Here is a 15,255-nt window from a genome sequence, read left to right as displayed (position 1 = left end):
AAAAAAACTAGCCGGGCGTGGTGGCGGGTGCCTGTAGTCCCAGTTACTCCGGAGGCTGAGGTAGGAGAATGGCGTGAACCCGGGAGGCGGAGCTTGCAGTGAGCCGTGATCGATCGAGCCACTGCACCCCAGCCTGGGCGACAGAGCGAGACTCCATCTCAAAAAAAAAAAAAAAAAAAAAAAAATTCACCTGTGCCATAATAATAAGGATTCTAAACATAAACATAAATTATTAAATAATCAGGCGCTGCCTTGTCACCCTATTTTCATCTACATAAGAAACCTAACTCTAATAGAATTTGTTTCCGATTAAGTCACATTAATTTTGCCACTAATTTTTTTTAAATAATGGATAAAGGAGTAGCACAATTGTGAATTATTCATGATGTTATATTTTTCTCCATTTTTGTCAGAAATTCTTTTAATCCTTTTGACTTCAATATTTCATAAATTAAATTAGTGAGGAAATTCAGTATTTGTGGAGTACCAAGTTGAATAATATGAAAGAAACTTAACATATGACTTAAAACATTGCACAATTTTCGAAGCATAATATTAAAGCCTATTATTTATTTGTGCCAAATTATATGCTTTGATATAATTAAATAAAATGAATGCATACTTTGATTCAATTCCTTAAGGCAGAGATAGTAATTGGAACAAATGAACTGTATCATTTAAATGTTTTGTACTTTAATTGGGAAATGGATTGTATTTGAATTTATAGAGATTGATAAGAATTATTGGCAATATTTTATGGATTTCCATTTTGTCACATTATATCCCAATATTTGCAGGCAAAAAAATTAGAAAAATAAATTTTGTAACAAAAACTTCAAATCAGAGGAGAAAAATAAAGACTCAAATTCATTTTATGAGAATCGTTCTGTTTGCATAGCCTCAGAGTATCTCTCTGAAACATCTACCAATTACAATGGTAGTATTAAGATACGTCCACAAATTTTTTGATATCCCTTCCTCTAGGAAGTGGGGCTTATCACCTCTCTTTAAAAGTATAGTATAGACAGAATGTCTCACTTTCTTAACATACATAGTTTGAAAGGGGAAAAATAGTAACTTTATAGTGAAGTAACCTAGTAGACAACACCTTAGCCAAGTGATCAATGTTAACATTTCCAGTAATAAATAATGTGGATAATATGTGCTTCTGGATATGAAGTGATGAGAGAGGCAGATCACTTTTGTCCTATTCTTCCCCCAAATCTATTATCCCATTCTAATCATGAGAGAATATCAGACAAACACAAAATGAGGGAAATTCTACAAAATACATGACTAGCATTCTTCAAAAGTGTCAGGTCATGTAAAACAAAGAAATATGGAAACACTACCACAGCTTGTAGGAAACTAATGCAACAGTAGTTACTTGGATTGTATCCTAGAACATTAAGTGACATTAGCAGATAACTAGTAGATAACATTAGCAAACCCAAATAAAGTCTGCAGTTAATTGGAGATTATTATTTCAATGTTAATTGATTAATTTTGATTAATGTGCTATGGTTATGTAAACATTAGAGGAAGCTGGCTTAAGTATATAATCCTAGTTTCTGTACTATCTTTGCAATGCTTTTGTAAATGTAAAATTATTTCAAAATTAAACAATTGAAGGAGAAATTCATCTCATGAGTAAATAAAATAATGAATGTGAATTCTAATGAACTAGTCAAAAACAAATTACCATGATTATAGTCAATATCATCATTACCATCATGACCTCTAAATATGCTAAGAGTGTGTGTGTGTGTGTGTGTGTGTGTGTGCAGTCATATATGAGAATGAACAATATTGCCAGAGGCTGAGGCAGTATTTGGTTGTGACTAAAGACACAAACTCTTGAGAGCAAATTCTCTAAGTACAAGTACTGGCCATTGCACTTCTCCACTATCAAATTAAGTTAATAGCCTCTCCATAAATCGATCGTCTCAATCCTAATAAGAAAAGTAATAGTACCTACATTTGGTAATAGTCCAAGATCTCAATTCATCCCCTTTCTGTATAGGCATGCTGCCTATTACATGGAAACATAGAATCTAATTCCCCCTCCTTGAAGCTGGGCTAGCTTTAGTGACTTGGCTTTGCAAGCACAATGTGACAGAAGTGAATTTCTCCAATTTCCAAAGCTAGATCATAAGAAGCCTTGTGACTGTTGCCTTAGTCCCTAAGATCACTTGCTCTGGGGATGTCCCCTGACTGAGTCCAGTTGCCATGCTACGAAAAGTCCAAATTCCATGCAGAGGCCACACCTGGGAATTCTGGCGCAGAGTCTCAGCTAAGCTCACAGCCATCACCCAGCATCAACTGAGCCCTCTGAGACATTCCAGCCCAATGAAGCTCCGAGAAGACTGCAGATGTCCCAGCATCTTGCAGCCAACATCACATAGAACAGAAGAATGAATCAGACAACCCACATAACTGTGAAAAATAATAAATGAATGTCTTAAGCTACTAACTTTGGGGCATTTTGTTATGCATCATGCCTCCTAAAGCTGTTGGGAGAATAGAATTAGTAACCATATTGTATTAATATTAACTATTGTTATAGTTATTATTCTCATCTCCTCTAAAGCACCCTTAACAGTTACTCAAACTGATTATTCTTTTAAATCCCTTCCCCTCTTAGGCAGAAATAAAGAAGAAACCCCCTTTTTTTTAGCATTTGCATTCATACTACTCATATGTTTTCAACAGATTTCACATAGATCATTAGAAAAATTCTACTAAAAGAAATATGCCAGAATATAACTTAGAGTTTGAAAAATAGATGCAGATAAATCAGCACTGTGTATAAAGACAAATAAGATTACTCCCCTCATAACTGGGATTAATTCAACAGCTAGTTACAGAACACATGCCACAAGCCAATCACCATGGCTGGGCAAGGCAGATTCAATGAGGAACAAGATGGAAATGGTTCTTTCCTAGTGTAGCTTGCAGACTCAGCCCAATCAGAAAGACAGATAATTACAGAAGCAATTATAATAGAGGGCCATAAACACTCTGATAGAGAAAAAAGAAAAATATGAGAGAGCATAGCATAAACCTATAGTTTCCAACCTGTGACCTAAGGCATCTCACAGAGCACCAGCAAACCCACAGGATATTGCTGGATATTTTAAACTTTCAACAGAAAACATAGTGACATCCATTAACTTAAAAGTGCTAGGTGTTTCTTTTGACTTAGAGACGCCATGAGGAGAAATTACTAGGACACTACAGAAACCATGAATTGAGAATGTTTAAAATCTCAGGTAGAGACATTTACAAATAACACCATCTTTTTTGAAGGTCAGGGAAGGTGTTTTTTTTTTTTCTTTTTAACGACTAGCAGGTATTCAGTTGGCAGGTAGCATTTGATCCAAATTATCCTTCTTCTCTCCCTTTTCCTGACTCTCCCCCCTCCAATTACCTCAATTTGGGCATCTATAAAGTTCCTATGCTGAACATTTGCCCCCTCTACTTTTTTCAATCCCTCACTTCTGATTGTCTATTTTCATCCCCGAATGGTGTCTTAGTGTCACTTCAAACTCAAAATGTCTAAAATAAGACATTTTTCCTTTACCCAGCACCTTCTCCTGCCATTTCTGTTTCTCTATTCTCCTTATCACTCAAGCACATGAAAGCCCCTTGAGTCTAGACGTTCCTTTCTCCCTCAGAACTAATATGATATGTGCCTTATCAGTCCATGTTCCCTTGAGTCAGTTGCACCCTTTCATTCTATGACTTTTCCCTTGGTCTGACCTCTATCATCATCCACCTCCAGTCTCGCTCTCTAATTCATTCTGCACAAAACCTCCAGACTAATTTCACCACAATTCTTTCTCCACAGAATGTGAGACCGAACACACACAAAATGAGAATTAGCCAAACTTTCTTTCTTTGAGTTCAAGGAAGAAGGCTGAACTTTATTCTTTAAAGAGAAAGAAAAATATCTGTGGTCTTCCTTAAAAGGGTTTATTAACCTTTCCAGCCACTTGTTGGATGGCATTCCCTCCCACAACTACCTCCCGCTGTGAGTTTTCCTTTAGCCTGTAATCTTGGTGTTTTTACTTTTTCTTTTGTTTTTCTATTTCTCCCTCTGTTCTTTTTTATTTTTTTCTTTACCCTTGATATGTATGACTGTTCAAATCTTTATCAAAGATCAAACAACACAAAAAAATAGCATCCCTTTCATTGGATGTGACATGCCAATTAATAACATTCATCTTAAAGCTTTAATAATGTATTTAATGAGGTATGCGCTATAGAGAATAAAGCAGAAATGATTTTCTCAATAGTTTCACTGATGATACTCCCTCAAAAGTCCCCCTTGACTTTACCTTCCACGTCTGTCATAAAAGTGTGACAGTGCTGGCCACTCGCTCCCTGTGAACTCTGTTCTCCTTTGATTCAAGGGCACATCCTCTCTTCTGTGACAATTTAACATTCTATTTCCTGTTCTGAGATTTTTTTCTAAATTGTTTTTGTAAGTTACTATTCTTGGTCCTTTTTGTTCTACCTTTAGGTTGATTTCACCAGTATCAACATCACCAATGATCTCATACTTGTTGATGATTTACAAGTACAGATTTCTAATTCAGCTTTTTTCCCGAAATCACAACCTATGTATCTAATTGCTTTACTGACATAACTCTTCCTAGTCAGACAAATTTAATATATGCAAGACATAATTTTCTTTGAAAAATCTGTTCCTTTTGCTCTCACTTCTGAAACAAGAATATTCACAAGCAATATAAAGCACCATTTTAAAATGACAGTTTTACCTACTAGAATACAGTCTCCATGAAGGCTGGTTTTGGCGTGTTAGCTTGTTTCTAATTACTGTCTTCCCAGCAACTTGATTACAGCTGGCCCACATTGCGTGCTCGTTATATATTTATTAAATGATGAACGAATGAACAAATCAATCTCACAAAGATGAAAAAAGTCATACATAGATATGCTCTGAGGTTTTAAGTTTTGAAAACTACACTTTTCCATTGTTTCATCCTCTCTTCCTCATTTTTTCCATCTACACTCTTCTCATCCTTTATTTCAGATTTGACTTTGCTAGCACCTCACTTCTCCACCTCACCCTCCTCCTCCAGTCTCTTTTTGTCCCTTTGTGGATATTCATTAATATGTGTTACTCCAGTGAAAGCAGATGGAAAGGGGAGAGAGAGGATGTGTCTGAACAGGGAAGAGCAAGACAGAGAAGAGACCAAACAACAGAAAGGAAAAGGAAAAACATCTGAAAATAGATTTAAAGAATAAACAAAGGAAGATGAGAACAAATATTTTTAACTGATATGTCAAGAAAAACAAAAGGAACAGTCAGAGATACATGTATTTTCAATCCCGAAATCAAGGAAAACCGTCATTTGTTTCTCAAAGAAATTTCTTTAAATTGGCAAGACATATTCAGTCTGTGTTATTAACAGAAATAAAAGTAGAAACATACAGACCACGGATTTTTTTTTAAAAAATAACATTTTTGAATCCCAATACTTGAAAAGCTTTAATCAAAGCAATCAAAGCATCATACAGATGCAAATACAACACAGATAAAACCCTCATCCCCAAACCTAGAAAATTTAATGTTAGAGACAGTTACAAACTAAACTGAAACTAGATTTTATTACTCTTAATTATTTGCATAGCAGAAAACGAAAATTTTGCAGAATCATGCATCTATAGTGTTACAGGGGAATTTCAGAAGTGGATTTCGTTTTAGAAGTAAATTTTAAAATACCAGCCAAGGATGAGCAAATACTTGAACCTATCCACCCTTTAATAGTTCTTAATGAAGAAATCAGACATATAAATAGAATGAAGACGTTAATAAGGCTATCTAAAAATTTAAGCAAACAAAAACTGGTGCATAATGTAATAAATTAGAGCCATAGCTCCATGCAAGGAACTATGACAAAGAAAGAAAATGAGGAATATGAAAATAAAACTCATCAACGGTGCTGGTTTCATTTACACTAAGTGAACATCTCCTGGAAGTAGGAAGTTAACGTGTTTTGACCACAACGTGTTTGGTAGTGGGATTAGAAGGCAGCATGGTGCTGTAAAAAGAGTCTGCATTTGAATGAGGCCAGCAGGGTTTTAGGCCCAGTTCTATCACTAATTAGTTCCTAATCCTCCACAGTTAATTTACTTTTGCAGAACAAAGGTGATCTTTAACACGTCTTCTTCTCAAAAGTGCTATCATGAATAATGATTTTTAAAATTTATTTCAACAATAGACTTTTGGAATAAATGTGGCCTATTTAAAATATTTATTTTTATAGTTGATATCCATATTCAGCTTCTTGATTAATCAAAACATCCATGTATGAATTTTAATACAAGCATACAAATAAGAAATAATAAAATTAAGACATGCCCCCTTCATTGATCTCACATATTGATTGTCTTGGCAACTAAACTCAATTGCAGAAGCTGTAAATCTGCTATGTTCAATTTATCGTGTTTTTATTATTTTATTATCCAGATAAAAGCAGGCTAATTTTAAAAGACAGTACTTTCTAGAAAGTCAATTCCTTCTCCTAGCCCAAATGTTTTCTGAGGTGTGAGAAATCAAGGAACATGAATAACAAAAATACATGAATTGTGTCCTAGGACATGATAACTTGCTTTAATTTTCTATCTCCAAATTTTGTCTTTATGTTAACCGTTATACACCAGCCAAAGGAAGGGAGTTAAAATATAGAAGTAAACAGGTATTAGTGAGTCATACCATCAAATCAACTCTCTGTTTCTCTCCTTAATCATTTGTCCTTTTACCATCTTCCTGGTCCCTAAATTTGGCTATGGCAGAACTGGCCAGCAAAGGCTGTTTCTGTGTGCCAATGTGCCTTTGTATGCCATCTGCAGATATCATCTGCCAGGCACCTCACAAAATCATTTACAAGGGGAAAGAGCTAAATAGAAACTGCCATTGATAGCACATATATTTGTTTTGAGTAATATCAGAATTATCTCTAATAGAGAGTCCTTAATACTGTAAGGCTGTTTCAACCTTTTCTTATTAAAACACATATAAAATCAAAACTATATTTTGAAATCATCTAAGTGAATTTTTAAATATCTAGCTTTTTACACATACATTTATCTTGTTAGCGCTACATAAATAAATGTATAATAGCACATTCAAGGCAATTCTTAGAAATTTCTGCCCAATTTGCCATTATCTACACAGTTTTTTATTCCCCATCTAGTTAACAGCTTCTGAGAAGCCCAGGTTCCCAATTTCTGAGCATGTTTAATCGACCACTATGGTTGTCATGCCAACCAACACAGAGAATTCTGAGCTTACATGCGGCATTTCAATACAGTGACCCAATTACTTTCTGTCAACAAATTCACCAGCAAAATAAAGGGGCTAACACATTAATGAGATTTCCTGAGACTGCACTGTAGAGATGCTTGCAGTAAGATCACCACCAGTTTTTAAAATAACTAAAATGCTATTAAGTATCACAAGTATGATTCTTTTTATCCTCTGCCTTGGTTATTGTTATCTTTATGAGTGTATTTTCTATTAAAAATGCCTGAAGTCAATATATTTTAGCTTCTCTTTCACTACAAAAGCAAATGCCACTGGGGTGTCCCTGATATAAGGATACCATATTCTACAAACTGGAAGTCACTCTATCTCAACATGATTTTAATTTTATATTATGCAATGAAAATTTATGAAGGCATAGGGAAAGTTGTATACCCTTTTGGTTATTGTTTTAAAAAGTCTTCATTTGAAAACCAGGAACAACAAATGCCATGAATTAAAGGACTTTGTAACATGATGAAATTATCTATTCATTGCATAAAAGATATTTTGTTCCTTCTTTTAGGGAGGAAGAAAAGAGAACATAGATGTTAGCACTAGATTGAAACAAATATTTAAACTAATCCCTTAGACATATAATATACAAAATATTTTAACTTCACCTGGGTATTTATCATATTTACAATTAAAGTTTGCTTTAATGGGGAGTGGTTGTGTGTACGAGAGAGAGAGAGAGAAAAGAAAAAAAGAATAAATACAATATAAACGTACCTATTTTCTGGCAAATCTTTTTCCTATGTCTTTTGGACTAGAGTTCCATTTTTTTCACACTTTGTAATCATGTTATGCATAGGCTCTATTAGGTAAAAGAAAATTGATTCTCAGATGAGTTTATTTAATAAATAAATCAGATGGCAGATGGGCTTTATTAAAACAAGTAGAGATAAATAAAATGTATAAGCAGAAAAGATATTCTTGTTTTAGCAAGATGACAAGAATTTAATAATACTTTTACATTACTCTTGATAATATCAGTTTTAAGAAATGCATCTAAAATTAATAGACGCATAGACATGGAATTCTACCACTACTCCTCAGCATTGCAAATGGGAAAATTAAGGTCTCAGAGGTTAAGTGACTTGCCATATGCCACCCAGTCAACTGGTAGCAGTCAACACAATTTGGAGTTTGCTTCATGATTTGACATTAATTTGTAGACTGATGGATGTATTGTTATAAATGTCTCTATATGTAAAGTAAGAGCAATTGATAAAAGGTTAAATTTGTCTATTTAAAATTGAACTCAGAAATTGATTGCAGTCACCATCTTAATCCACATAACAGAGAAGAGATTCAATTTTCTCTTACTTAATAAATGAAGACCACTAACAAAATGTTTATATCAAAATGAAAGCACTCATCTAAAACATACAGAAGCAATATTCATTACAAAATAGTGGCATTCATATTTTACCCATTTATTCATATACACACACGCACACACACATACTTTTCTGTAACAAGAGCAAACTAGTTTCCAAATGTTTTGTGGCTTTTATGCCTTCTGAAAATGGACATATTGTCCTTCTACACTCCCAGAAATACTTCCATATATTAAAATCTTTATGGGGAGCCTATTTTTGAAATCAAATTGACTCTTTGATACCATAGCATGTGGTCATATTTCATTATTAATCATATAACCTGAAGAGTCTTCATAAGACCTAAGCAGTCATCAGTAAAATTAGCACTGAAATAAAATAATTTATAAAGCTGCAAATAAATGATTGTATTTGTTTATAGTATAACAGTTATTGACTCTGGTTTAAGTAATTTGATCTTATTATAAAAATATATTTCAGTCTTTTTAATTTCCAACTCATATGTGCTAAAAAAATTTAAGCTCATATGTTCAATCCCTCTGTTTACTGCTAGTAACATATAGTGTTTATTTCTTCTGGTTATGCATTGGATTGAAATTGCCATGCCAATAAATAGTTAAGTCAAAGGTGTAGAATGTATTAAGCTTAGAGTGTGGGTTATACTATTTTTTTAAATTCTAAAGCTTTACACTGGATATTTGGTATCTACTCTTTCAAGTACATTCAAAAATAAAAAATAAGACTAGAAAAAATTAAATGAAGAAAATAGCCAAAAAGAAGAGGCAATCTTGTATATTTTTTTACTGCCCTTGTGATACATTTATTTTAATGGCCTTGGGAAACGCATGCTTTCTTGTAAAGATACTCTGTAAAATTGGAAATGGCATTACTTTTCAAAATAACAACTAAGTTTACTTAGAATACATCCACTGATCATTATAATTGATGAATATTAGTAAAATGTGAGATGTTAAATTTCAGTTTGCTTAATAAGTTTATGTTTTAAAATACAGTGTAAAACTCTTTATTTTGGAATTTAACTTATAATTCTTTGACATCTGATCAGAAACTTTATTTGCCAATTTCAAAGGAAATACTGAAATTAAAGACAGAAGCACATATGGGATTCTCATGTTATTGTATTCACAATGCCTTTTCTTTTACATATTTATATCAAGAAACCTTTCAAACATAAAGCAAATAATATAACACACAATGATAAAGTTAACAATGTGGCCGACCATGGTGACACATGCCTTTAATCCCAGCACTTTAGGAGGCTGCAGCGGGCAGATCACCTAAGGTCAGGAGATTCAGATCAGCCTGGCCAACATGGTGAAACGCCATTTCTACAAAAAATACAAAAATCAGCCAGGCATAGTGGTCTGCGCTTGTGGTCCTAGGTTTTTCATTTAACATTATATCTTTAAAAGTTATCCATGTTAATACATTCTTTAACTAGTACAGATGAGTCTACTATTATGGACTATATTATGTATTTTTGGTAGAACTTTTCCGGAAAATTAATAATAATTGCCCTTCTAAAAGATGTTCTATGGCTTCATACAATATGAATCCTCTTCCTCTGAGCTATCCAGGACCCTGTTGGTGGAGATTGCCTGGATACCCACCGTCCCCATCTTACAGCAATTAAGAACATGTTGGAATAGTCTGTAAGAGATCCATGAATTCTATTTATTTATTTATTTAGAGATAGTGTTTCGCTCTGTCCCTCAGTCTGGAGTGCAGTGGCCCCATCTTGGCTCACTTCAACCTCCGTTTTCTGGGTTCTCCTGCCTCAGCCTCTTGAGTAGCTGGGATTATAGGTGTGCACCACCACACCTGGCTAATTTTTGTATTTTTATTAGAGAAAGGGTTTCACTATGTTGGCCAGGCCCGTCTCAAACTCCTGACCTCAGATGATTCGCCTGCCTCGGCCTCCCAAAGTGCTGGGATTACGAGTGTGAACCACCACGCCCGGCCGAGTTCCACGAATTCTTCTTCACGTCAGACACTACTTATACTTTTTACTTGGATCATCTGATGTCCTGACTTTCAGAAATGCATTTCCCATTGTTTATGATAGTAGGAGTTCTTTTCCTCTTTAAACTCTGGAAAGCTGCCAAAATTCTTCCCGATATTTAGAGGGAAAATATTTTAAAATACTTTCTTATGATGCTGTAAATTCTGATCCTCTTGGCTCACAAATATAATTTCATCCGTTTATCCTAATTAGTCTTTTGCCTTTTAGTCTTTGTTCATTTCACTTTTTAACCTTTGTCAATTTATGTCATCTTGATTTGGATTCATTTAACTTTTTAACCTTTGTCAATTTATGTCATCTTGATTTGGATGCATCTTGGGAAACCATTTTCCTTCTAGAGTAATACAGAGTATCTGGATCTACATTGACAGGCCTAAGAAGCAACTTCACCACTTACTACTGAGTGACCTTGGAAAAATTATCAAAAATCTCTGGGTCTTAGGATCCTCATCCATAAAATAAAAGTAATAAAAGTATCTTGTTTGTATAATTATTGTAAGGATTATGTAAATTAATAAACATAATGCACTTGAAACAGTGCTTAGCTAATGATGTTATCTTAATGAGTATTGAATATTCATATAATTTCTTTAGATTTACGTATGTGAGTCCCTAATAGAAACCATAATCAAATGTTTATCTTGTTCATACCCCTTCTTTGGACCTTCTATAGTATATTTTCCTTTCAAAGATATAGTGCAATTACACACAATAACTTAAACAAGGAATTGTTTATTCTCTCAGTATTTACTGTCAATCATTATACTTTTCTGTTCAGAACTTTGAATTCAAGATTAATATTGCTCAGAAGTTATTCTAAAAGGATAGCATAGAAAGAGAAAAAATGAAGCTGATAATTCAATGAGCTGTATGACATTAAAGAAATGTACTGGAACTTGGGGAATTGCATGACTTATGATGAATACGAAAGCCTGGAAAAAGCTTCCTGATGAGGTACTGGTTGAGGCATGGTCGGTAAGAAAGAAGATGGAAAGGAAATCACGATGGGCCTGTACACATCACGTGAGGGCATGCCAAGAGACTATTTCAATGCTGAATAATGAGACTGGATAATAGGCCTAGAAACTTTGCTTTGGGCCATATTACAAATGGCTTGATATACTAAAATAAAGCTAATGGATTTAATTTTATAGGTAGTATAAACAATGGAAGCCTTTAAGCAACAGAATCCATGAATATATTTTGTTTGAGAGAAATTATTCTAATTAAAGTGAATAGAGATTGGATGAAGAGAAGCATAACAAACACAACCTCAATAGCTTAAGGAAATAGTCAATTACTGAGTACATGAAGATGAGAATTCGGAATTAGAAGACATTTCTGAAATGAAAGCATTTGATAACTCATTAAATATAGAGGAAAGTGTGAAAGGCATTAGTAATGACCTGTCAACTTCCAGCTTGGGACACAGGGTACATAAATGACAGATGTGATGGAAGTCAAGAACAAAGGATGTAGGGTTGATTCAGCAGTCAGTTGATAAATTCCATTTTGGACATACTGCAGCTGAGGTGCCTATGGTTATCTGAGGCAGACAGCCTCTTCGAGGGCACTCAATAATCCCTTCCTAGTAGCATTCATGCCTTTCTGAAATCTTCTCCACCTGAGTAAGGGCTGCCCTTTTTGACTTGCTTCTAATGAATAGAATACGGCAGAAGCAATGAAATGTTGCTTCCAAGACTACACTATAAAAGCACTGTGGGGTGGACATGGTATGGTGACTCATGTCTGTAATCTCAACACTTTAGGAGGCCAAGGAAGGAGAATTGCTTGAGGCCAGGAGTTTGAGACCAGTGTGGCCAACATAGTGAGACCTCATCTCTACAAAAACTTTAAAAAAGTTAGCTGGGCATGGTGAGACACACCTGTGGTCCCATCTGGGAGGAGGCTGAGGTGGGAGGATCACTTGAGCCCAGGAGTTTGAGGCTGCAGTGAATCATAATCACTACTTTACTCCAACTTGAGTGACAGAGGAAGATCCTGTCTCAAAATAAAATGAAATATAATAAAATAAGTAAAAGTACTGTGGCTTCCAACTTACATGGAATCTCTCTCCCCATCTACCCTTACATCCTTTGCTCTGGAGAAGCCGGGCACCATGGCATGAGGCAGCCCTGTGGAGAGGTTCACGTGGTACAGGACCAGGCCTGCCAACAAGTCATCACTTGACGAGCCACTAAGCAGATTCTTCCCCTGACCCCAACTGAACCTTCATATGAGACTACAGCTGAAATTAACAGCTTGATTGCAATCTTGTCACTTTCTAACAGGCCACCCTGTTTTTCTCAAACTATATATCACTGATATTTTCTTAAATATCTATTTATTTATGTGTGGATGCTGTTTTAGTTGCTCTCTGTCTCCACCTCTTCTACATCAAAAGCTTTATAATGTAGTCTGCCTTGGACAGTGACACTTACAAGAATGGCTAGCAACTAGTCATTCCAAATTAATTATCTACTTATCTTATTTATTAATAAGACTTATATTTGTGTTACATATAATCACAAACATTGGCAGTAAATGGCTTTCAGTATGTACAAGGAGGCAATATAACGCAATAAATGAAGATAATAATATAATCTAAAAGATGAATAAAAATCTATTTTGATAATCTCTAATTTACCAATCAGTGCATTCAATGATTTCTAAATATCTCAACTATTCCAACATATAGACAGTTTTCTTCCTACTTGATGGATGAGAAAATTAAGTCTGTTGATCAGAAGTTAAGTCAACTGCCTGAAAACACAACCAGTACATAGCAGAGTTAGATGTGAATTTATGTTTGAATGGTTCTGTTTATTTACACTACCTTCCCTCTGGTACTTTAGTGTTTTTCATTATAAGTATGCAAAAGCTAAAATACAAACCAATCACCTTATTTGATTGCATTCACAATACTTTTATGTTGTTTTACCAAATATGGATTATAATTTAGGAGTGATATTTACATCTGGGAATTCTGGAAGAAGTTGCGAAGTTTAATTCCTATGGGAACTCATTATATATTCATTCGTTCAAAAACAAAGAAGCAAACAGCATGCACCAGTGAAGGAGCTTGAAGACTACCTTCCTCTCAGTGATACCCCTAGGAATTAAACTTCACAATTTTTTTCCTGTCTAATCATGTTTTGAAAGTTGTTCTGACCCAAAACAATATTTTCAAACATTTCTCATAAGTCCGGAATTGTGTTTTTGGTGTGTGTTAATCCTATGTTATTCTTTGTTGTTTTTCGTAAGTACTCAATTCTCAGATTACTAAGGATTCTCTTCTCTAAAAAAAATACTGGCAAATTTAATATCATATTCTATACCAATGTATGAAAAGCTGCTAGTCATTTTATTTCTTCTAGATAACTAACACATGTAAAATTGAACCAAATAATGCCAGAAAGCAAATACCTGATTCTATAGCACATGGTAATAGCTGGGGTCCCGATAGTTACAGTTCTTACTTTCTTTTTATTCATTTTACTTGTAGATAAAAGATGTTCTATGATCTTATTCAGTCACAATATTGATAACCAACTATTTTAATTGTTTTTAGAGGTAGGGTTCATTGGGCCTTTCATAATCCTGGTCATAAAATTTATTTATTAATGATGTTTGGGTAGGTAGCTGTTGGGATTGACAATAGGATTAATACCAGCAGCAGTGTGTGATGTGATATCAATGTTTATATCCCGCCCTCAAATAATTGAGCTCCCATGTATATGGAATACATGGTAATGTTTTGTTGTTACATGCGTTACCATTTTCAATAACTGTAGGCTATCTCAGTCAATTTCCCCCATCATTCCATGATTGCAGTTTTCTTCTATGCCTATTGAATAATCCAGATTAAAGACTACATATCATTTAACTCCCCGCCTCAAGTGATCTGCCCACCACAGCCTCCCAGTCATTTTGCAATACTTTTTGAAGTAGTCAAGGGCTTGTGTACATGATTGTAGGCTTCGAAATTCTTTTCATTTTCGAAGGCAAAATTATAGAGGTGTTGTCCAGAACACCCTTAAAGTTCTCATTTTAAATGATTGCAATCTCTGAGTATAATTTCCTCTCAAATTTTGGGAATTCAAATCCATAATATCTTTGTTTGGTATATAAATTATGAATCACAATTGGGAAAGCTACCAGGGTTTTTAACCAATAATCTACAAAACTAGCAATTCTCTAAGTGTGGTTCCAGGATCCACAAATATAGCATTACTTGAGAAAATACTAGAAATTCAGATTCCTGGGCCCCACTCCATACTCACTGAATCAGAAACTTAAGTTGGGGAAATGAAGTGCCATAATCATCAACAAATAGGTGATGCCAAAGCAAACTAATATGGAAGAGCTACTCAGAATACGGTATTTTAAGTTACTTGTGTAACTTAAAAAGACAAATAAACCTCAAATCACAAACATAACATATTCATTGCAAAGTAAAGTTAATAATCAATCTTCTAAGTCATTCATTTATAACAATCTAAGGCATAATCACCTCACCTTTCACAAAGGTTGCT

The 15,255-nt window shown here is 34.5% G+C and overlaps 1 protein-coding gene across 6 annotated transcripts in view; it reads right to left on the bottom strand.

Moving 5' to 3' along the window:
• Positions 1-15,255, bottom strand: part of GPM6A (glycoprotein M6A) — a 370,267-nt gene that overhangs the window by 150,133 nt on the left and 204,879 nt on the right. The window contains exon 1 of one of the 6 annotated variants that reach the window (XM_011959587.1): positions 4,341-5,122. The exons of the other annotated variants lie outside the window; for them this stretch is intronic. Within the exon in view, the coding sequence (XP_011814977.1) occupies positions 4,341-4,356 (16 nt within the window). The 5' untranslated portion in view covers positions 4,357-5,122. Of the gene's footprint in view, positions 1-4,340; positions 5,123-15,255 lie in introns of those variants that run through there. 6 annotated transcript variants of the gene reach the window in all.

This window comes from Colobus angolensis, unplaced genomic scaffold (genome assembly GCF_000951035.1).
Source record: "Colobus angolensis palliatus isolate OR3802 unplaced genomic scaffold, Cang.pa_1.0 Scaffold5, whole genome shotgun sequence".
Taxonomy (NCBI): Eukaryota; Metazoa; Chordata; class Mammalia; order Primates; family Cercopithecidae; genus Colobus; species Colobus angolensis.
The sequence above is the reverse complement of the archived record's forward strand: the minus strand, read 5'-3'. Positions and strand labels throughout refer to the sequence as shown.